General features: G+C 55.0%; 1 protein-coding gene across 1 annotated transcript in view; it reads left to right on the forward strand.

Annotated features, from left to right (window-relative positions):
- LOC139257128 (guanylate-binding protein 2-like) overlaps positions 1–23,276 on the forward strand; it is a gene marked incomplete at its 3' end in the record, with an annotated part of 41,611 nt that extends 18,335 nt beyond the window's left edge. Inside the window, exon 3 of the mRNA XM_070874394.1 lies at positions 23,143–23,276. Within this exon, the coding sequence (XP_070730495.1) occupies positions 23,143–23,276 (134 nt within the window). The remainder of the gene's footprint in view (positions 1–23,142) is intronic.
- Positions 23,277–25,196: the final 1,920 nt, after the last annotated feature.

Consider the following 25,196-nt stretch of genomic DNA (forward strand, 5'->3'; position numbering starts at 1 on the left):
CCTCTAGCCCCTACACCTCTTCCTATCTCTGTAAACACCCACAGTCTCTACACCTCTTGCCTACCTCTCTAACCTCTTCCACCCTTACACCTCCCTATCTGTGCAACCTCCTCCAGCCCCTACACCCCTCCCTATCTCTGTAACTCATCCAGTCCCTACACCCCTCCCTATTTCTGTAACCTCCTCCCGCCCTAAACCCTCCCGATCTCAGTAATCTCATTAAGACCGACACACCTCTCGATCTCTGTAACTCCTCCAGTCTCTACACACCTCCCTATCTCCGTAACCTCTTCCAGACCTACACCCCTCCCTATCTCTGTAACCTCCTCCAGGTCCTACACCCCTCCCGATCTCTGTAACCTCCTCCAGCACCGACATCGCTCTTTATCTCTGTAACCTCCTCCAACCCTACTCCCCTCCCTATCTCTCTGGTCTCCTCCAGCCCTACATCCTCACTATCTCTGTAACTTCCTCCAGCCCCTACACCCCTCCGTATCTCTGTAACCTCCTCCAACCCTACTCCCCTCCCTATCTCTGTAACCTCCTCCAACCCTACTCCCCTCCCTATCTCTGCAACATCATCCAGCTCTTACAACTTTCCCCTTCCCTTTAATAGTCGACAACCCCTACACCCTCCCTATCTCTCTAACCTCCTCCAGCCTTACACACCTCCCTATCTCTGTAACCTCCTCCAGCCCCTACACACCTCCCTATCTCTGTAACCGTCTCCAGCCCTACACCGCTCCTTATCTCTGCAACCCCCTCCAACCCTACAGCCCTCCCTATCTTTGTCCCGTCCTCCAGCCCCTACGTCCATCGGTATGTCTGTAACCCCCTCTTGCCTCCAGACTCCTCCCTCGCACTGTAACCCACTCCAGCCCCTACACCCTCCCTATCTCTGTAACCCCTTCCAGCCCCTAGACACCACCCTATCTCTGTGATCTCCTCCAGTCCCTACACCCTCCCTATCTCTGTAACCTCCTCCACCCCTACACACCTCCCTATCTCTGTAACCTCCTCCAGTCCCTACACCCCTCCCTATCTCTGTAACCTCCTCCAGCCCCTACACCCTCCCTAACTCTGTAACCCCCTCCAGTCCCTACACCCTCCCTATCTCTGTAACCTCCTCCAGTCCCTACACCCCTCCCGATCTCTGTAACCTCCTCCACCCCTACACACCTCCCTATCTCTGTAACCTCCTCCAGTCCCTACACCCTCCCTATCTCTGTAACCTCCTCCACCCCTACACACCTCCCTATCTCTGTAACCTCCTCCAGCCCCTGCACCCCTACATATCTCTGTAACCTCCTCCAGCCCCTACACTCCTCCCTATCTCTCTAACCTCCTCCAGTCCCTACACCCCTCCCGATATCTGTAACCTCTTCCAGCCCTACAACCCTCCGTATCTCTGTTATTCATCCAGTCCCTACATCCCTCCCTTTCTCTGTAACCTTCTGCTGCCCTAAACTCCTCCCTATCTCTCTAACCTTCCCCAGTCCCTACAACCCTCCCTATCTCTCTAACCTCGTCCAGGTCCTACATCCCTCCCTATCTATGTAACCTCCTCCAGCCCCGACATCCCTCCTTATCTCTGTACCTTCCTCCAGCCCCTACACCCCTCCCTATCTCTGTAACCTCCTCCAACCCTACTCCCCTCGCTATCTCTCTAGTCTCCTCCAGCACCTACATCCTCACTATCTCTGTAACTTCCTCCAGCCCCTTCACCACTCTGTATCTCTGTAACCTCCTCCAACCCTACTCCCCTCCCTATCTCTGTAACCTCCTCCAAACCTACTCCCCTCCCTAGCTCTGTAACCTCCTCCAGCCCCGACACCCCTCCCTATCTCTGTAACCTCCTCCAGCCCCTACACTCATCCCAATCTCTGTAACCTCCTCCAGTACCTACACCCCTCCCTATCTCTGTAAGCTCCTCCAGATGTACACTCCTCCCTATCTCTGTAACCTCCTCCAGCCCCTACACCCCTCCCTATCTCTGTAACCTTCTCCAGCCCATAAACCGCTCCATATCTCTGTATCCTCCTCCAGCCAGTATGCCACTCCCTATGTCTGTAAACTCCTCCAGTCCCTAGACCCCTTTCTATCCCTCTAACCTCTTCCAATTCTACACCCCTCACTATCTCCGTGTACTCCTGCAGCCCCTACACACCTCCCTATCGCTGTAACCTCCTCCAGCCCCGACAACCCTCCCTATGTCCAGTCCCTACACCCCTCATTATCACTGTAAACTCCTCTCATCCCAACACCCCTCCCTATCTATGTAATCTTCAGCCCCTACAACCCTCCCTATCTCTGTAACCCCCTCCAGCCTTACACCCCTCCCTATCTCTGTAACCTCCTCCAGTACCTACACCCCTCCTTATCTCTGTAATCTCTATCAGACCCTACATCCCTCCTTATCTCTGTAACCTCCTCCAGTACCTACACCCATCCCTATCTCTGTAATCTCCTCCAGCCCCTACATCCCTCCTTATCTCTGTAACCTCCTCCAGCCCCTATACCCCTCCCTATCTCTGTAACCTCCTCCAGCCCCGACATCCCTCCTTATCTCTGTAACCTCCTCCAGCCCCTACAACTCTCCCTAGCTCTGTAACCACCAGCCAGTACTCCCCTCCGTATCTCTGTAACCTCCTCCAGTCCCTACACCCCTCCCTATCTCTGTAACCTCCTCCAGTCCCTACACCCCATTCTATCTCGGTAACCTCCTCCAGCCCTACACCCCTCCCTGTCTCTGTAACCTCCTCCAGCCCCTAGACTCCTCCCGATTTCTGTGACCTCCTCCAGTCCCTGCACCCCTCCCTATCTCTGTAACCTTCTCCAGCCCATAAACCCCTCCCTATCTCTGTAACCTCCTCCAGCCCCTACACCCCTCCCTATCTCTGTAACCTCCTCCAGCCCCTAAACCCCTCCCTATCTCTGTAACCTCCTCCAGCCCTACACCCCTCCCTATCTCTGTAACCTCCTCCAGCCCCTACACCCCTCCCTATCTCTGTAACCTCCTCCAGCCCCTAAACCCCTCCCTATCTCTGTAACCTCCTCCAGCCCTACACCCCTCCCTATCTCTGTAACCTCCTCCAGCCCCTAGACTCCTCCCGATCTCTGTAACCTCCTCCAGTCCCTGCACCCCTCCCTATCTCTGTAACCTTCTCCAGCCCATAAACCCCTCCCTATCTCTGTAACCTCCTCCAGCCCCTGCACCCCTCCCTATCTCTGTAACCTCCTCCAGCCCCTAAACCCCTCCCTATCTCTGTAACCTCCTCCAGCCCTACACCCCTCCCTGTCTCTGTAACCTCCTCCAGCCCCTAGACTCCTCCCGATCTCTGTGACCTCCTCCAGTCCCTGCACCCCTCCCTATCTCTGTAACCTTCTCCAGCCCATAAACCCCTCCCTATCTCTGTAACCTCCTCCAGCCCCTACACCCCTCCCTATCTCTGTAACCTCCTCCAGCCCCTAAACCCCTCCCTATCTCTGTAACCTCCTCCAGCCCTACACCCCTCCCTATCTCTGTAACCTCGTCCAGCCCTACACCCTCGCTATCTCTGTAACTTCCTCCAGCCCCTACAACACTCACTATCGCAGGAAACTCCTCCAACCCTACTCCAGTCCCTATCTCTGTAACCTCCTCCAGCCCCACACCACTTGCTATCTCTGTAACGTCCTCCAGACCTACACCCCTCCCTATCTCTCTATCCTCGTCCAGTCCCTGCACCACTCCCTATCATTCGAACCTTCTCCAGTTCTTCACCATCGCTATCTCTCTAACCTATTCCAGCCCAACACCCCTTCCTATCTCTCTAACCAACTCCAGTCCCGACACCCCTCCCTATCTCTGTAACCTCTTACAGCCCCTACACCCCTCCCTATCTCTGTAACCTCCTCCAGCCCTACATTCCTCCCTATTCCTCTATCCTCATCCAGTCCCTACACCCCTCTCTATCTTTCTAACGTCCTCCAGTCCCTACACCGCTCCCTATCTCTGTAACCTCCTCCAGCCTTACACCCCTCCCTTTCTCTCTAATCTCCCCCAGTCCCTACAACCCTCCCTATCTCTCTAACCTCCTCCAGGTCCTACACCCCTCCCTATGTCTGTAACCCCCTTCAGCCCTGACATCCCTCCTTATCTCTGTAACTTCCTCCAGCCCCTACACCTCTCCCTATCTCTGTAACCTCCTCCAGCCCCGACATCCCTCCTTATCTCTGTAACCTCCTCCAGCCCCGACACCGCTCCCTATCTCTGTAACCTCCTCCAGTCCCTACACCCCTCCCTATCTCTGTAACCTTCTCCAGCCCTACACCCTCGCTATCTCTGTAACTTCCTCCAGCCCCTACACCACTCGGTATCGCAGTAAACTCCTCCAACCCTACTCCAGTCCCTATCTCTGTAACCTCCTCCAACCTTACTCCCCTCCCCTTCTCTGTTACCTCCTCCAGAACCTGCACATCTCCCTGTCTCTGTAACCGCCTCCAGCCACTACACTCATCCCAATCTCTGTAACCTCCTCCAGTCCCTACACCCCTCCCTATCTCTGTAGCCTCCTCCAGACCTACACCCCTCCCTATCTCTGTAACCTCCTCCAACCCCTACACCCCTCCCTATCTCTGTAACATCCTCCAGCCCCTAAACCGCTCCCTATCTCTGTAACCTCCTCCAGCCCTACACCCCTCCCTATCTCTGTAACTTCCTCCAGCCCCTACACCACTCACTATCGCAGGAAACTCCTCCAACCCTACTCCAGTCCCTATTTCTGTAACCTCCTCCAATCCTACTGCCCTCCCTATCTCGCTAACCTTCTCCAGCCCCACACCACTTGCTATCTCTGTAACGTCCTCCAGACCTACCCCCCTCCCTATCTCTCTATCCTCGTCCAGTCCCTGCACCACTCCCTATCATTCGAACCTTCTCCAGTTCTTCACCATCGCTATCTCTCTAACCTATTCCAGCCCGACACCCCTCCCTATCTCTCTAACCAACTCCAGTCCCGACACCCCTCCCTATCTCTGTAACCTCTTACAGCCCCTACACCCCTCCCTATCTCTGTAACCTCCTCCATCCCTACATTCCTCCCTATTCCTCTATCCTCATCCAGTCCCTACACCCCTCTCTATCTGTCTAACGTCCTCCAGTCCCTACACCCGACCCTATCTCTGTAACCCTTCCAGTCCCTACACCGCTCCCTATCTCTGTAACTTCCTCCAGCCCCTACACCACTCGCTATCGCAGTAAACTCCTCCAACCCTACTCCAGTCCCTATCTCTGTAACCTCCTCCAACCCTACTGCCCTCCTATCTCTCTAACCTTCTCCAGCCCCACACGACTTGCTATCTCTGTAACCTCCTCCAGACCTACACCCCTCCCTATCTCTGTAACCTCCTCCAGCCCCTACACCCCCCCATATCTCTGTAACCTCCTCCAGCCCTACATCACTCCCTATCTCTGTAACCTCCTCCAGCCCTACACCCCTTCCTATCTCTGTAACCTCCTCCAGCTCTTACACCCCTCCCCATCCCTGTAACATCCTTCAGCCCCTATGTACCTCCCTATCTCTGTAACCCCCTCCAGTCCCGACATCCCTCCCAATCTCTCTCACCTCCTTCAGTCCCTACAGCCCTGTCTATCTCTATAACCTCCTCCAGCCCGACACCCCTCCCTATCTCTGTCACCTTTCCAGCCCGACACACCTCCCTATCTCTCGAACCTCCTCCAGTCCCTACAGCCCTCCCTCTCATCGGTAACATCCTCCAGCCCCTACATGCCTCCCTATCTCTGTAATCTCCTCCAGCCCCTTCACCCCTCCGTATCTCTGTAACCTCCTCCAGACCTACACCCCTCCCTATCTCTGTAACCTCCTCCAGCCCCTACACCCCCCCATATCTCTGTAACCTCCTCCAGCCCTACATCACTCCCTATCTCTGTAACCTCCTCCAGCCCTACACCCCTTCCTATCTCTGTAACCTCCTCCAGCTCTTACACCCCTCCCCATCCCTGTAACATCCTTCAGCCCCTATGTACCTCCCTATCTCTGTAACCCCCTCCAGTCCCGACATCCCTCCCAATCTCTCTCACCTCCTTCAGTCCCTACAGCCCTGTCTATCTCTATAACCTCCTCCAGCCCGACACCCCTCCCTATCTCTGTCACCTTTCCAGCCCGACACACCTCCCTATCTCTCGAACCTCCTCCAGTCCCTACAGCCCTCCCTCTCATCGGTAACATCCTCCAGCCCCTACATGCCTCCCTATCTCTGTAATCTCCTCCAGCCCCTTCACCCCTCCGTATCTCTGTAACCTCCTCCAGCCCCTACATGCCTCCCTATCTCTGTAATCTCCTCCAGCCCCAACACCCCTCCCTATCTCTGTAACCTCCTCCCGTCCCTACACCCCTCCCTATCTCTTTATCCTCCTCCAGACCTACACCCCTCCTTATCTCTGCAACCCCCTCCAGCCCTACAGCCCTCCCTATCTTTGACCCGTCCTCCAGCCCCTACGTCCATCGGTATGTCTGTAACCTCCTCTTGCCTCCAGACTCCTCCCTCGCACTGTAACCCACTCCAGCCCCTACACCCTCCCTATCGCTGTAACCTCCTCCAGCCCCAAGAACCCTCCCTATGTCCAGTCCCTACACCCCTCATTATCTCTGTAAACTCCTCTCATCCAGAACCCCTCCCTACCTCTGTAACCTCTTCCAGCCCCTAGACACCACCCTATCTCTGTGATCTCCTCCAGTCCCTACACCCCTCCCTATCTCTGTAACCTCCTCCAGCCCCTACACACCTCCCTATCTCTGTGATCTCCTCCAGCCCCTACACCCTCCCTATCTCTGTAACCTCCTCCATCCCTACACCCCTCCCTATCTCTGTAACCTCCTCCAGCCCCGACACCCCTACATATCTCTGTAACCTCCTCCAGCCCCGACACTCCTCCCTATCTCTCTAACCTCCTCCAGTCCCTACACCCCTCCCTATCTATGTAACCTCTTCCAGCCCTACACCCCTCCCTATCTCTGTAACATCATCCAGCCCCTACACCCTCCCTATCTATGCAACATCATCCAGCCCTTACATCTCTCCCCTTCCCTTTAATAGCCTCAAGCCCCTACACCCTCCCTATCTCTCTAACCTCCTCCAGCCTTACACCCCTCCCTATCTCTGTAACTTCCTCCAGCCCCTACACCCCTCCCTATATCTGTAACCTCCTCCAGCCCTACACCCCTCCCTATCTCTGTAACCTCCTCCAGCTCTTACACCCCTCCCTATCCCTGTAACATCCTCCAGCCCCTACGTACCTCCCCATCTCTGTAATCTCCTTCAGCCCTACATCACTCCCTATCTCTGTAACCTTCTCCAGCCCCTACACCCCTCCATATCTCTGTAACCTCCTCCAGCCCCTACACCCCCCCTACCTCTCTAACCACCTCCAGCCCCGACAGCCCTCCCTATCTCTGTAACCTCATCCAGCCCCTACAACTCTCCCTAGCTCTGTAACCACCAGCCAGTACTCCCCTCCGTATCTCTGTAACCTCCTCCAGTCCCTACACCCCTCCCTATCTCTGTAACCTCCTCCAGTCCCTACACCCCATTCTATCTCGGTAACCTCCTCCAGAACTACACCCATCCCTATTTGTGTAACCTCCTCCAGCCCCTACACCCCTCCCTATCTCTGTAACCTCCTCCAGACCTACACCCCTCCCTATCTCTGTAACCTCCTCCAGACCCGATACTCCTCCCTATATCTGTAACCTCGTCCAGCCCCGAGACACCTCCCGATCTCTGTAACCTCCTCCAGTCCCTACACCCCTCCCTATCTCTGTAACCTTCTCCAGCCCATAAACCCCTCCCCATCTCTGTAACCTCCTCCAGCCCCTACACACCTCCCTATCTCTGTAATCTCCTCCAGTCCCTACACCCTCCCTATCTCTGTACCCTCCTCCAGCCCCTACACACCTCCCTATCTCTGTAACCTCCTCCAGCCCTACACCCCTCCCTATCTCTGTATCCTCCTCCAGCCAGTGGCGCCACTTCCTATTTTTGTAACCTCCTCCAGTCCTTAGACTCCTCTCTATCCCTCTAACCTCTTCCAATTCTACGCCCCTCACTATCTCCGTATACTCCTGCAGCCCCGACACACCTCCCTATCGCTGTAACCTCCTCCAGCCCCAAGAACCCTCCCTATGTCCAGTCCCTACACCCCTCATTATCTCTGTAAACTCCTCTCATCCAGAACCCCTCCCTATCTCTGTAACCTCTTCCAGCCCCTAGACACCACCCTATCTCTGTGATCTCCTCCAGTCCCTACACCCTCCCTATCTCTGTAACCTCCTCCACCCCTACACCCCTCCCTATCTCTGTGATCTCCTCCAGTCCCTACACCCCTACATATCTCTGTAACCTCCTCCAGTCCCTACACCCCTCCCTATCTATGTAACCTCTTCCAGCCCTACATCCCTCCCTATCTCTGTAACTCATCCAGTCCCTACACCCCTCCCTTTCTCTGTGACCTCCTGCAGCCCGAAACTCCTCCCTATCTCAGTAACCTCGTCCAGCCCTGCACCCCTCCCTTCCTTTTCTTTGTATCCTCTTCCAGCCTCTACACACCTCCCGATCTCTGTAATCTCCTCCAGCCCTACACCCCTCCCTATCTCTGTAACCTCCAGCCCCTACACCCCTTCCTATCTCTGTAACCTCCTCCAGCCCTACACCCCACCCTATCTCTGTATACACCTGCAGCCCCGACACACCTCCCTATCGCTGTAACCTTCTCCAGCCCCAAGAACCCTCCCGATGTCCACTCCCTACACCCCTCATTATCTCTGTAAACTCCTCTCATCCCGAACCCCTCCCGATCTCTGTAACCTCCTCCAGCCCTACACCCCTCCCTATCTCTGTAATCTGCTCCAGCTCTACACCCCTCCCGATCTCTATAACCTGCTCCAGCCCCGACACCCCTCCCGATCTCTATAACCTGCTCCAGCCCCTACACCCCTCCCGATCTCTATAACCTGCTCCAGCCCCTACACCCCTCCCTATCTCTGTAACCTCCTCCAGGCCTTCACTCCTTGCTATCTATGCAACCTCCGACAGCCCCTACACACCTCCCTATCTCTGTAACCCCCTTCAGCCCCAGATGCCTCACGATCTCTGTCACCTCTCCAGTCCCTACACCCCTCCCTATCTCTGTAACCTCCTCCAACACTACAACCATCCCTATGACTGTAACCTCCTCCAGTCCCAACACCCATCGGTATCTCTGTAACCTCCTCCAGACCTACATCACTCCCTATCTCTGTAAATTCCTCCAGCCCTGACACCACTCGCTATCGCTGCAAACTCCTCCAACCCTACTCCCCTCCCTATCTCTCTAACCTCCTCCAGTCCCTACACCCCTCCCTATCTCTGTAAATTATTCCAGTCCCTACACACCTCCCTATCTCTGTCACCTCTTCCAGCCCTGCACACCTCCCTATCTCTCTAATCACCTCCAGCCCCTACAGCCCTCCCTCTCATCGGTAACATCCTCCAGCCCCTACACCCCTCCCTACCTCTGTAACCTCCTCTAGTCCCTACACCCATCCCTATCTCTGTAACCTCCTCGAGTCCCTACACCCCTCCGTATCTCTGTAACCTCCTCCAGTCCCTACACCCCTCCCTATCTCTTTATACTCCTCCAGCCCCTACACCCCTCCCTATCTCAGTAACCTCCTCCAGCCCCGACACACCTCCCTATCTCTGTAACCTCATCCAGCCCTACACCCCTCCCTATTTCTGTAACCTCCTCCAGCCATACACCCCTCCCTATCTCTGTAACTTCCTCCAGCCCCTACACACCTCGCGATATCTGTAACCTCCTCCAGCCCTACACCCCTCCCTATCTCTGTAACCTCCTCCAGCTCTTAAACCCCTCCCCATCCCTGTAACATCCTCCAGCCCTACACCCCTCCCTATTTCTGTAACCTCCTCCAGCTCTTACACCCCTCCCCATCCCTGTAACATTCTCCAGCCCCTACATGCCTCCCTATCTCTGTAATCTCCTCCCGTCCCTACACCCCTCCTTATCTCTGCAACCCCCTCCAGCCCTACAGCCCTCCCTATCTTTGTCCCGTCCTCCAGCCCCTACGTCCATCGGTATGTCTGTAACCTCCTCTTGCCTCCAGACTCCTCCCCATCACTGTAACTCACTCCAGCCCCTACACCCTCCCTATCTCTGTACCGTCCTCCAGCCCCTACTGCCCTTTCCGTCTCTGTAACCTCCTGCAGCCCCTACACCACTGCCTATCTCTTTTACCTCCTCTAGACCCAACACCCCTCCCTATCTCTTTATCCTCCTCCAGCCCTACACCCCTCCCTATCTCTGTAACATCCCCCAGCCCCTACACCCCTCCCTATCTCTGTAACCTCCTCCAGCCCCTGCACCCCTCCCTATCTCTGTAACATCATCCAGACCCTACACCCTCCCTATCTCTGTAACCTCCTCCAGCCCCTACACCCCTCCCTATTTCTGTAACATCATCCAGCCCCTACACCCTCCCTATCTATGCAACATCATCCAGCCCTTACACCTCTCCCCTTCCCTTTAATAGCCTCCAGCCCCTACACCCTCCCTATCTCTCTAACCTCCTCCAGCCTTACACCCCTCCCTATCTCTGTAACTTCCTCCAGCCCCTACACCCTCCCTATCTCTCTAACCTCCTCCAGCCTTACACCCCTCCCTATATCTGTAACCTCCTCCAGCCCTACACCCCTCCCTATCTCTGTAACCTCCTCCAGCTCTTACACCCCTCCCCATCCCTGTAACGTCCTCCAGCCCCTACGTACCTCCCCATCTCTGTAACCTCCTCCAGCCCTACATCACTCCCTATCTCTGTAACCTCCTCCAGCCCCTACACCCCCTCTATCTCTGTAACCTCCTCCAGCCCTACAACCCTCCCTATGTCTGTAACCGCCTCTAATCCCGACACCCCTTCCTATCTCTCTCACCACCACGGGTCCCTACGCCTCTCCCTACCTCTCTAACCACCTCCAGCCCCGACAGCCCTCCCTATCTCTGTAACCTCCTCCAGCCCCTACAACTCTCCCTAGCTCTGTAACCACCAGCCAGTACTCCCTTCCGTATCTCTGTAACCTCCTCCAGTCCCTACACCCCTCCCTATCTCTGTAACCTCCTCCAGTCCCTACACCCCATTCTATCTCGGTAACCTCCTCCAGAACTACACCCATCCCTATTTGTGTAACCTCATCCAGCCCCTACACCCTCCCGATCTATGTAACTTCCTCCAGCCTTACACCCCTCCCAATCTCTGTAGCCTCCTGCAGCCCCTACAGCCCTCCCTATCTCTGTACCATCCTCCAGGCGTGCACCCCTCCCTATCTCTGTAACCACCTCAAAGCCCTACTGTCCTCCCCCTCTCTCTAATGTCCTCCAGCCTCTAAATGCCTCCCAATCTCTGTAACCTCCTCCAGTTCCGACATCCCTCCCTATCTCTGCAACCTCCGGCCCCTACACCCCTCCCTATCTCTGCAACCTCCTCCAGTCCCTACACCCCTCCCTATCTCTGTAACATCGTCCAGCCCATATACCCCTCCCTGTCTCTGTAACCTCCTCCAGACCTACACCCCTCCCAATCTCTGTAACCTCCTCCAGCCCCTACACCCCTCCCTATCTCTGTAACCCCCCTCCAGCCCCTACACCCCTCCCTATCTCTTTATCCTGCTCCAGCCCTATTCCCCTCCCTATCTCTATAACCTCATCCAGCCCCTACACCCTCCCTATCTCTATAACATCATCCAGCCCTTACACCTCTCCCGTTCCCTTTAATAGCCTACAGCCCCTACACCCATCCCTATCTCTCTAACCTCCTCCAGCCTTACACCCCTCCCAATCTCTGTAACCTCCTGCAGGACCCCTCCCTACCTCTATAACTTCCTCTAGTCCCTAGAACCCTCCCTGTCTCTCTAACCTCCTCTAGCCCAACACCCCTCCCTATCTCTGTAACCTCCTCCAGCCCCTACACACCTCCCTAACTCTGTAACATCCTCCATCCCCTATACCACTCCCTATCTCTGTAACCTGCTCCAGCCCTACACCCGTCCCGATCTCTGTAACCTCCTCCAGTTCCTACATTCCTCCCGATCTCTGTAACCTTCTCCAGCTCATAAAACACTCCCTATCTCTGTAACCTCCTCCAGCCCCTACACCCCTCCCCTATCTCTGTAACCTCCTCCAGCCCCTAAACCCCTCCCTAACTCTGTAAACTCCTCCAGTCCTACACCCCTCCCTATCTCTGTAACCTCCTCCAGCCCTAAACCCTCGCGATCTCTGTAACTTCATCCAGCCCCTACACCATTCGCTATCGCAGTAAACGCCTCCAACCCTACTCCAGTCCCTATCTCTGTAACCTCCTCCAACCCTACTGCCCTCCCTATCTCTCTAACCTTCTCCAGCCCCACACGACTTGCTATCTCTGTAACCTCCTCCAGCCCTACACCCCTCCCCTATCTCTGTAACCTCCTCCAGACCCTAAAGCCCTCCCTAACTCTGTAAACTCCTCCAGTCCTACACCCCTCCCTATCTCTGTAACCTCCTCCAGCCCCAAACCCTCGCGATCTCTGTTACCTCCTCCAGAACCTGCACATCTCCCCATCTCTGTAACCTCCTCCAGCCCCTACACACCTCCCTATCTCTGTAATCTCCTCCAGTCCTGACACCCCTCCCTATCTCTGTATCCTCCTCCAGCCAGTGGCGCCACTTCCTATTTTTGTAACCTCCTCCAGTTTTTAGACTCCTCTCTATCCCTCTAACCTCTTCCAATTCTACACCCCTCACTATCTCCGTATACTCCTGCAGCCCCGACACACCTCCCTATTGCTGTAACCTTCTCCAGCCCCAAGAACCTTCCCTATGTCCACTCCCTACACCCCTCATTATCTCTGTAAACTCCTCTCATCCCGAACCCCTCCCTATCTCTGTAACCTCTTCCAGCCCCTAGACACCACCCTATCTCTGTGATCTCCTCCAGTCCCTACACCCTCCCTATCTCTGTAACCTCCTCCACCCCTACACCCCTCCCTATCTCTGTGATCTCCTCCAGTCCCTACACCCCTCCCTATCTCTGTAACCTCCTCCAGCCCCTACACACCTCCCTATCTCTGTGATCTCCTCCAGCCCCTACACCCTCCCTATCTCTGTAACCTCCTCCACCCCTACACCCCTCCCTATCTCTGTAACCTCCTCCAGCCCCTACACCCATCTCTATCTCTCTAACCTCCTCCAGTCCCAACACCCCTCCCTATCTCAGTAACCTCTTCCAGCCCTACACCCCTCCCGATCTCGATAACCTGCTCCAGCCCCTACACCCCTGCCTATCTCTGTAACCTGCTCCAGCCCTACACCCCTCCCGATCTCTATAACCTGCTCCAGCCCCTACACCCCTCCCTATCTCTGTAACCTCCTCCAGGCCTTCACTCCTTGCTATCTATGCAACCTCCTACAGCCCCTACACACATCCCTATCTCTGTAACCTCCTCCAGGCCTGCAACCCTCCCTATCTCTGTAACCCCCTCCAACCCGACACCATTCACTATCTCTGTCACCTTCCCCAGTCATTATACCCTTCCCTATCTCTGTAACCCCCTTCAGCCCCAGATGCCTCACGATCTCTGTCACCTCCTCCAGTCCCAACACCCCTCCCTATCTCTGTAACCTCCTCCAACACTACAACCATCCCTATGACTGTAACCTCCTCCAGTCCCTACACCCATCGATATCTCTGTAACCTCCTCCAGACCGACATCCCTCCCTATCTCTGTAAATTCATCCAGCCCTGACACCACTCGCTATCGCTGCAAACTCCTCCAACCCTACTCCCCTCCCTATCTCTCTAACCTCCTCCAGTCCCTACACACCTCCCGATCTCTGTCACCTCTTCCAGCCCTACACACCTCCCGATCTCTGTCACCTCTTCCAGCCCTACACACCTCCCTATCTCTCCAACCTCCTCCAGTCCCTACAGCCCTCCCTCTCATCGGTAACATCCTCCAGCCCCTACATGCCTCCCTATCTCTGTAATCTCCTCCAGTCCCTACACCCTTCCGTATCTCTGTACCCTCCTCCAGCCCCTACACCCCTCCCTATCTCTATAACCTCATCCAGCCCCTACACCCCTCCCTATCTCTGCAACATCATCCAGCCCTTATACCTCTCCCCTTCCCTTTAATAGCCTACAACCCCGACACCCTCCCTATCTCTCTAACCTCCTCCAGCCTTACACCCCTCCCAATCTCTGTAACCTCCCTACCTCTATAACTTCCACTAGTCCCTAGAACCCTCCCTGTCTCTGTAACCTCCTCCAGCCCCTACACACCTCCCTAACTCTGTAACCTCCTCCATCCCCTACACCCCTCCCTAGCTCTGTAACCTCCTCCAGCCCTACACCCCTCCCTATCTCTGTAACCTGCTCCAGCCCTACACCCCTCCCTATCTCTGTAACCTGCTCCAGCCCTACACCCCTCCCTATCTCTGTAACATTGTCCAGCCCCTACACCCCTCCCTATCGCTGTAACCTCCTCCAGCCCCTACACCCCTCCCTATCTCTGTAACCTCCTCCAGCCCCTACACCCCTCCCTATCGCTGTAACCTCCTCCAGCCCCTACACCCCTCCCTATCTCTGTAACCTCCTCCAGCCCCTACACCCCTCCCTATCGCTGTAACCTCCTCCAGCCCCTACACCCCTCCCTATCTCTGGAACATTGTCCAGCCCCTACACCCCTCCCTATCGCTGTAACCTCCTCCAGCCCCTACACCCCTCCCTATCTCTGTAACTTCCTCCAGCCCCTACATCCCTCCCGATATCTGTAACCTCCTCCAGCCCGACACCCCTCCCTATCTCTGTAACCTCCTCCAGCTCTTACACCCCTCCCCATCCCTGTAACATCCTCCAGCCCCTACGTACCTCCCTATCCCTGTAACCTCCTCCAGCCCTACATCACTCCCTATCTCTGTAACCTCCTCCAGCCCCTACACCCATCGGTATCTCTGTAACCTCCTCCAGACCTACACCCATCGGTATCTCTGTAACCTCCTCCAGACCTACATCCCTCCCTATCTCTCGAAATACCTCCAGCCCCGACACCACTTGCTATCGCTGTAAACTCCTCCAAACCTACTCCCTTTCCTATCTCTGTAACTTCTTCCAGTCCCTACACACCTCCCTATCTCTGTCACCTTTTCCAGCCCTACACACCTCCCTATCTCTCTAACCACCTCCAGCCCCTACAGCCCTCCCTCTCATCGGTAACATTCTCCAGCCCCAACATGCCTCCATATCTCTGTAACCTCCTCCAGCCGCTACGTCCATCGGTATGTCTGTAACCTCCTCTTGCCTCCAGACTCCTCCCCATCACTGTAACTCACTCCAGCCCCTACACCCTCCCTATCTCTGTACCGTCCTCCAGCCCCTACTGCCCTTTCCGTCTCTGTAACCTCCTGCAGCCCCGACACCACTCCCTATCTCTGTAACCTCCTCTAGACCCAACACCCCTCCCTATCTCTTTATCCTCCTCCAGCCCTACACCCCTCCCTATCTCTGTAACCTCCTCCAGCCCCTACACCCTCCCTATCTCTGTAACCTCCTCCAGCCCCTATACCCTCCCTATCTCTGTAACCTCCTCCAGCCCCTACACCCCTCCCTATCTCTGTAACCTCCTCCAGCCCCTACACCCCTCGCTATCTCTGTAACCTCCTCCGGCCCCTACACCCCTCCCTATCTCTGTAACATCATCCAGCCCCTACACCCCTCCCTATCTCTGTAACCTCCTCCAGCCCCTACACCCCTCCCTATCTCTGTAACCTCCTCCAGCCCCTACACCCCTCCCTATCTCTGTAACCTCCTCCAGCCCCTACACCCCTCCCTATCTCTGTAACCTCCTCCAGCCCCTACACCCTCTCTATCTCTGCAACATCATCCAGCCCTTACACATCTCCCCTTCCCTTTAATAGCCTCCAGCCCCTATACCCTCCCGATCTCTGTAACCTCCTCTAGTCCTTACACCCCTAACTATCTCTCTCACCACCACGGGTCCCTACGCCTCTCCCTTCCTCTCTAACCACCTCCAGCCCCTACACCCCTCCGTATCTCTGTCACCTACTCCAGTCCCTACACCCCATCCTATCTCGGTAACCTCCTCCAGAACTACACCCATCCCTATTTGTGTAACCTCATCCAGCCCCTACACCCTCCCGATCTATGTAACTTCCTCCAGCCTTACACCCCTCCCAAACTCTGTAGCCTCCTGCAGCCCCTACACCCCTCCCTATCTCTGTACCATCCTCCAGGCGTGCACCCCTCCCTATCTCTGTAACCACCTCAAAGCCCTACTGTCCTCCCCATCTCTGTAATATCCTCCAGCCTCTAAATGCCTCCCGATCTCTGTGACCTCCAGACCTACACCCCTCCCAATCTCTGTAACCTCCTCCAGCCCCTACACCCCTCCCTATCTCTGTAACCCCCCTTCAGCCCCTACACCCCTCCCAATCTCTGTAACCTCCTCCAGCCCCTACACCCTCCCTATCTCTGTAACCTCCTCCAGCCCCTACACTTCTCCCTATCTCTGTAACCTCCTCCAGCCCCTACACCCTCCCTATCTCTGTAACCTCCTCCAGCCCCTACACTTCTCCCTATCTCTGTAACCTCCTCCAGCCCCTACACTCCTCCTTATTTCTGTAACTTCCTCCAGCCCCTACACCGCTCCCTATCTCTGTAACCTGCTCCGGCCCTGACACCCCTCCCTATCTCTGTAACATCGTCCAGCCCCATACGTCCATCTATGTCTGTAACCTCCTCTTGCCTCCAGACTCCTCCCTATCACTGTAACCCACTCCAGCCCCGACACCCTCCCTATCTCTGTAACCGTCCTCCAGCCCCTACTGCCTTCTCCGTCTCTGTAACCTCCAGCCACTACACCCCTCCCTATCTCTGTAACATCGTCCAGCCCCTGCACACCTCCCTATCTCTGTCACCTCTACCAGCCCGACACACCTCCCTATCTCTCTAACCACCTCCAGCCCCTACACCCCTCCCTATCTGTGTAACATCCTCCAGCCCCTACATGCCTCCCTATCTCTGTAAGCCCCTCTAGTCCCTACACCCCTCCCTATCTCTGTAACCTCCTTCAGCACCGACACACCTCCCTATCAGTGTAACCGCCTCCAGCCCCTACACCCCTCCCTAGCTCTCGAACCTCCTCCAGTCCCTACACCCATCGTTATCGCTGTAAACTCCTCCAGCCCCTACACCGTTCCCTATCTCTCTAACTTCCTCCACCCGCTACACCCCTTCCTATCTCTGTAACCTCCTCCAGCCCCTACAACACTCCCTATCTCTCTAACCTCCTCCACCCGCTACACCCCTTCCTATTTCTGTAACCTCCTCCAGTCCCTACACCACTCCCTATCTCTCTAACCTCCTCCAGCCCTACACCCCTCCATATCTCTGTAACCACCTCCAGTCCCCACACTCCTCCCAAATCTGTAACCTCCTCAAGACCCTACACCACTCCCTATTCTGTAACCTCCTCCAGCCCTACATCCCTCCCTATCTCTGTAACTTCCTCCAGCACCACACCCCTCCCGATCTCTCTAACCTCCTCCAGTCCTGACACCCCTCCCTAGCTCTCGAACCTCCTCCAGCCCCTACACCCCTCGCTATCTCTGTAACCGACTCCAGCCCCTACACACTTCCCTGTCTCTGTATCCTCGTCTAGCCCCTACACCCCTCCCTAACTCTCTAACCTCCTCCAGCCCCTACACCCCTCCCTGTCTTTGTAACCTCCTCTAGTCCCTACACCCCTCCCTATCTCTCAAACCTCCTCCAGCCCCTACACCCGTCCCTATCTCTGTCACCTACTCCAGTCCCTACACCCCATCCTATCTCGGTAACCTCCTCCAGAACTACACCCATCCCTATTTGTGTAACCTCATCCAGCCCCTACACCCTCCCGATCGATGTAACTTCCTCCAGCCTTACACCCCTCCCAAACTCTGTAGCCTCCTGCAGCCCCTACACCCCTCCCTATCTCTGTACCATCCTCCAGGCGTGCACCCCTCCCTATCTCTGTAACCACCTCAAAGCCCTACTGTCCTCCCCATCTCTGTAATATCCTCCAGCCTCTAAATGCCTCCCTAGCTCTGTGACCTCCAGCCCCTACACCCCACCCTATCTCTGTAAACTCCTCCAGTTCCTACATCCCTCCCTATCTCTGCAACCTCCGGCCCCTACACCCCTCCCTATCTCTGCAACCTCCTCCAGTCCCTACACCCCTCGCTATCTCTGTAACATCGTCCAGACCCTATACCCCTCCCTGTCTCTGTAAACTCCTCCAGCCCTACACCCCTCCCAATCTCTGTAACCTCCTCCAGCCCCTACACCCCTCCCTATCTCTGTAACCCCCCTTCAGCCCCTACACCTCTCCCTATCTCTGTAACCTCCTCCAGCCCCTACACTCCTCCTTATTTCTGTAACTTACTCCAGCCCCTACACCGCTCCCTATCTCTGTAACCTCCTCCACTCCCAACACCCCTCCCTATCTCTTTATCCTCCTCCAGCCCTACACCCCTCCCTATCTCTATAACCTCATCCAGTCCCTACACCCTCCCTATCTCTGCAACATCATCCAGCCCTTACACCTCTCCCGTTCCCTTTAATAGCCTACAGCCCCTACACCCATCCCTATCTCTCTAACCTCCTCCAGCCTTACACACCTCCCAATCTCTGTAACCTCCTGCAGGACCCCTCCCTACCTCTATAACTTCCTCTAGTCCCTAGAACCCTCCCTGTCTCTCTAACCTCCTCTAGCCCAACACCCCTCCCTATCTCTGTAACCTCCTCCAGCCCCTACACACCTCACTAACTCTGTAACCTCCTCCATCCCCATACAACCCTCCCGATCTCTGCAACCTCCTCCAGCCCTACACACTCCTTATCTCTGCAACCCTCTCCAGCCCGACAGCCCTCCCTATCTTTGTCCCGTTCTCCAGCCCCTACGTCCATCTATGTCTGTAACCTCCTCTTGCCTCCAGACTCCTCCCTATCACTGTAACCCACTCCAGCCCCGACACCCTCCCTATCTCTGTACCGTCCTCCAGCCCCTACTGCCTTCTCCGTCTCTGTAACCTCCAGCCACTACACCCCTCCCTATCTCTGTAACATCGTCCAGCCCCTGCACACCTCCCTATCTCTGTCACCTCTACCAGCCCGACACACCTCCCTATCTCTCTAACCACCTCCAGCCCCTACACCCCTCCCTATCTGTGTAACATCCTCCAGCCCCTACATGCCTCCCTATCTCTGTAAGCCCCTCTAGTCCCTACACCCCTCCCTATCTCTGTAACCTCCTTCAGCCCCGACACACCTCCCTATCAGTGTAACCGCCTCCAGCCCCTACACCCCTCCCTAGCTCTCAAACCTCCTCCAGCCCCTACACCCCTCGTTATCGCTGTAAATTCCTCCAGCCCTACACCCCTCCCTATCTCTCTAACTTCCTCCACCCGCTACACCCCTTCCTATTCTGTAACCTCCTCCAGCCCCTACACCACTCCCTATCTCTCTAACCTCCTCCAGCCCTACACCCCTCCCTATCTCTGTCACCTCCTCCAGCCCCTACACCCCTCGCTATCTCTGTAACCTCCTCCAGCCCCTACACCCCTCCCTATCTCTCTAATTTCCTCCTTCCCCTACACCCCTCACTATCTCTGTAACCTCCTCCAGCTCCTACACCCCTCTGAGATCTCTGCTCTCCTCCTTTTGTCCTTGTGCGCACCCCCTGATTATAATCACTCAACCATCGGTGGCCGTGCCTTCAGCTGCCTGGGCCCCAAACTCTGGAACTCCCTCCATAAACTCTTTGCCTTTCTCATTCCTCATTTAAGACGCTACTTAAAACCTACCTCTTTGAAGAAGATTTTGGTCACCTGCTGAATTATCTCCTTCGGTGGATAGATTTACAACCCTCTGAGAGAAGAAATTCCTCCTCATCTCAGTTTTAAATGGGCGGCCCCTTATTCTGAGACGATGTCCCCTAGTTTTAGTTTCCCCTATTCTGTGGACATATCCTCTCTGCATCCAACTTGTCAAGCCCCCCTTATTATGTCATACGTTTCAATAAGATCACCTCTCATTCTTCTGAATTCCAATGAGTAAAAGCCCATCCTGGTCAACCCATCTGCATCAGTCAACCACTTCATCTCCAGAAAAAATCTAGAGAACCTTCTCTGAACTGCCTCCAATGCAAGTATATCCTTCCTTAAATACGGTGACCAATACTGTACGCAGTACTCCAGGTGTGGCCTCACCCATACCCTGTACAGTTGTAGCATGGCTTCCCTGCTTTTATACTCCATTCCCTTTGCAATAAAGGCCAACATTACATTTGCCTTCCTGATTACTAGCTGTACCTGTGTACTGAGGGAGTGCCGCACTGTCGGAGGGGTAGCACTGAGGGAGTGCTGCACTGTCGGAGGGGCAGTACTGAGGGAGTTCCGCACTGTCGGAGGGGCAATACTGAGGGAGCGCCGCACTGTCGGAGGGACAGTACTGAGGGAGTGCCGCACTGTCGGAGGGGCAGTACTGCGGGAGCGCCGCACTGTCGGAGGGGCAGTACTGAGGGAGCACCGCACTGTCGGAGGGGCAGTACTGAGGGAGTGCCGCACTAGGGGAGGGGCAATACTGAGGGAGTGCCGCACTGTCGGAGGGGCAGTACTGCGGGAGCGCCGCACTGTCGGAGGGGCAGTACTGAGGGAGCACCGCACTGTCGGAGGGGCAGTACTGAGGGAGTGCCGCACTAGGGGAGGGGCAGTACTGAGGGAGCACCGCACTGTTGGAGAGGCAGTACTGAGGTAGCGTTGCACTGTCAGAGGGGCAGTACTGAGGGAGCGCCGTACTGTCGGAGGGGCAGTACTGAGGGAGTGTCGTACTGTCGGAGGTGCAGTACTGAGGGAGTGCTATACTGTCAGAGGGGCAGTACTGAGGGAGCGCCGTACTGTCGGAGGGGCAGTACTGAGGGAGTGTCGTACTGTCGGAGGTGCAGTACTGAGGGAGTGCTGTACTGTTGGAGGGGCAGTACTGAGGGAGTGCCGCACTGTCGGAGGTGCAGTACTGAGGGAGTGCTGTACTGTCGGAGGTGCAGTACTGAGGGAGTGCCGCACTGTCGGAGGTGCAGTACTGAGGGAGTGCTGTACTGTCGGAGGGGCAGTACTGAGGGAGTGCCGCACTGTCGGAGGGGCAGTACTGAGGAAGTGCAGCACTGTCAGAGGGGCGGTACTGAGGGAGTGCTGCACTGTCGGAGGGGTGGTACTGAGGGAGTGCCGCACTGTCGGAGGGGCAGTACTGAGGGAGTGCCACACTGTCGGAGGGGAGGTACTGAGGGAGCGCCGCACTGTCGGAGGGGCAGTACTGAGGGAGTGCCGCACTGTCGGAGGGGCAGTGCTGAGGGAGTGCCGTACTCTTGGAGGGGCAGTACTGAGGGAGTGCCGTACTCTCGGAGGGGCAGTACTGAGGGAGTGCCGCACTGTCGGAGGGGCAGTGCTGAGGGAGTGCCGTACTCTCGGAGGGGCAGTGCTGAGGGAGTGCCGTACTCTCGGAGGGGCAGTACTGAGGGAGTGCCGCACTGTTGGTCCAATCTGTTTTCCGCAACCAACATCACTAAATCACAGATTATGTGGCCATTATCTCAGTGCCAACATGCAGAGCCGAACAGCAGTGACTACTCTTCCAAAGTAGCTGATTGGCTGTCAAGGGCTTTGGCATGACCCCCAGGCTGTGAGAGCCACTCTGAAAATGGGAATCTCTCTTTCCTGGTGTCCACGGCAACATTTCTCCCTCAACCAACAGCAAAATGGCCAGGTTCACCACTGACCTATTTCAGTTGCTGTTTATGGGATGTTGCTATGTACCACTCAGATGCCGTGTTTATCGAGGGGATAACATAACAAAATCAGAAATAGGAGCAGGAGTTGGCCATTCGGCCCCTCAAGCCTGCTTCGCCATTTAATACGATCATGGCTGATCCGATCATGGACTCAGGTCCACTTCCCCGCCCGCTCCCCATAACCCCTTATCCCCTTATCGGTTAAGAAATTGTCTCTCTCTGTATTAAATATTTTCAATGTCCCAGCCTCCACAGCTCTCTGGGGCAGCGAATTCCACAGATTTACAACCCTCTGAGAGAAGAAATTCCTCCTCATCTCAGTTTTAAATGGGCGGCCCCTTATTCTAAGATCATGCCCCCTAGTTCTAGTCTCCCCCATCAGTGGAAACATCCTCTCTGCATCCACCTGGTCAAGCCCCCTCATAATCTTATACGTTTCGATGAGATCACCTCTCATTTTTCTGAATTCCAATGAGTAGAGGCCCAACCTACTCAACCTTTCCTCATAAGTCAACCCCCTCATTCCTGGGATCAACCGAGTGAACCTTCTCTGAACTGCCTCCAAAGCAAGTATATCCTTTCGTAAATCTGGAAACCAAAACTGCACGCAGTACTCCAGGTGTGGCCTCACCAATGCCCTGTACAACTGGAGCAAGATAGGACGGACCTGTTTCTCATTGGCAGAGGGGTCAACAACCAGGGGGCAGAGATTGAAAGTAATTGGGGGGAGGTTTAGAGGGGATTTGAGGGGAAATGTCTTCACCCAGAGGGTGGTGGGGTCTGGAACTCACTGCCTGAAAGGGTGGTCGAGGCAGAAACCCTCACCACATTTAAATAGTACCTGGATGTGCACCTGAAGTGCCGTAACCTGCAGGGCTACGGACCCAGAGCGGGAAAGTGGGATTAGGCTGGGTAGCTCTTGGTCGGCCGGCATGGACATGATGGGCCGGAATGGCTTCCTTCCGTGTTGTAAATTTCTCTGGTTCTATGACCCCCTGAACTCTAATTTTAAGGTTATGCCCCCTTGTTCTGGACTCCCTCCCCCATACCAGTCGAAATAGTTTCTCTCTCTATCTGCCCTGTCAAAATCGTCAATTGTCTGAAACACCTTGATCAGATCGCCACTCAACCTTGTAATCCCGCAGAGACACAAGCCCCAGTCTTGTGCAACCTCTTCCCGTTCTTTAACCTCATGCGAGTTTGTTGTCTCACCAGGCACAGGATTCACCCTCGGGTCCGGAGCCTGGCCCCCTGGCCGGAATATGTGGATATGGTGTGTCCCTCACCCGTACCGCGAGGACCAGTGTTTGGTTGTTCTGGATTGCGACGGATTTGAAGCAAAGGGAAAGGTAAGGTTGACGGAGAAACGGGGATGACGATTTTCAGAGACACTTATTGTCGTAAATGCTGCAAGTGTGGGGGGAGGGGCTTTGGTCGGAAGAACGAGGAGATAGATAAACGAAGTGCTGCAATTTTAAAGGGATTTCAGGAACAGAAAGACCTTTTGTTATGGGCTGTGAACGTCAAGACCGGCATTTATTGCCCATCCCTAATCACCCCTTGAGAAGGTGACAATGAGCCTCCTTCTTGAACCGCTGCAGTCCGTGTGGTGAAGGTGCTCCCACAGTGCTGTTAGGGAGGGAGTTCCAGGATTGTGACCCAGCGACGATGAAAGAACGGCCGATATATTTCCAAGACTGTAACTAGTGGGGTATCGCAAGGATCGGTGCTCGAGCCCCAGCTATTTACAATCTATCATCATCGACAGTCCCTCGGAATCGAGGAAGACTTGCTTCCACTCCAAACATAAGTCCTCAGGTGACTGAACAGACCAATACGAGAACCACAGTCCCTGTCACAGGTGGGACAGACAGTCGCTGAGGGAAGGGGAGGGTGGGACTGGTTTGCCGCACGCTCCTTCCACTGCCTGCGCTTGGTTTCTGCATGCTCTCGGCAACGAGACTCGAGGTGCTCAGCGCCCTCCCGGATGCACTTCCTCCACTTAGGGCGGACTGGTCTTTGGCCAGGGACTCCCAGGTGTCGGTGGGGATGTTGCACTTTATCAGGGAGGCTTTGAGGGTGGTCCCTGTAACGTTTCCTCTGACCACCTTTGGCTCGTTTGCCGTGAAGGAGTTCCGAGTAGAGCGCTTGCTTTGGGAGACTCGTGTCTGGCATGCGGACAATCTATATCAATGATTTGGATGAGGGGACCTGATGATACAAAGCTAGGTGGGACTGTAAGTTGTCTCCTCCATCACCATCCCTGGGTATGTCCTGTCCCACCGGCAGGATAGGGGTGACGGAAGGGAGGGAGTGGCCCTGGGAGTCCTCAACATTGACTCCGGATCCCAGGAAGTCTCATAGCTTCAGGTCAAGCACGGGCAAGGAGACCTCCTGCTGATTACCACCGGCTGTCCTCCCTCAGCAAATACTTCGGTTCTGTCTTCACGAAGGAAGACACAAATGACCTTCCGAATGTACGAGGGAACCGAGGGTCTATTGAGAAGGAGGAACTGAAGGATATCCTTATTAGTCAGGAAATTGTCTTAGGGAAATTGATGGGATTGAAGGCCGATAAATCCCCGGGGCCTGATAGTCTGCATCCCAGAGGACTTAAGGAAGTGGCCCAAGAAATAGTGGATGCATTGGTGATCATTTTCCAACAGTCTATCGACTCTGGATCAGTTCCTGTGGACTGGAGGGTAGCTAATGTAACACCACTTTTTAAAAAGGAGGGAGAGAAAAAATGGGTAATTATAGACCGGTTCGCCTGACATCAGTAGTGGGGAAAATGTTGGAATCAATTATTAAGGATGAAATAGCAGCGCATTTGGAAAGCTGTGATAGGATTGGTCCAAGTCAACATGGATTTATGAAAGGGAAATCATGCTTGACAAATCTTTTGAGGATGTAACTAGCAGAGTGGACAAGGGAGAACCAGTGGGTGTGGTGTATTTGGACTTTCAAAAGGCTTTTGACAAGTTCCCACACAAGAGATTGGTGTGCAAAATTAAAGCACATGGTATTGGGGATAATGTACTGACGTGGATAGAGAACTGGTTGGCAGACAGGAAGCACAGAGTTGGGATAAACAGGTCTTTTTCAGAATGGCAGTCAGTAACTAGTGGAGTGCCGCAGTGCTCAGTGCTGGGACCCCAGCTCTTTACAATATACATCAATGATTTAGATGAAGGAATTGAGTGTAATATCTCCAAGTTTGCAGATGACACTAAACTGGGTGGCGGTGTGAGCTGTGAGGAGGATGCTAA

This window comes from Pristiophorus japonicus, unplaced genomic scaffold (genome assembly GCF_044704955.1).
Source record: "Pristiophorus japonicus isolate sPriJap1 unplaced genomic scaffold, sPriJap1.hap1 HAP1_SCAFFOLD_802, whole genome shotgun sequence".
NCBI classification, from domain to species: Eukaryota; Metazoa; Chordata; class Chondrichthyes; family Pristiophoridae; genus Pristiophorus; species Pristiophorus japonicus.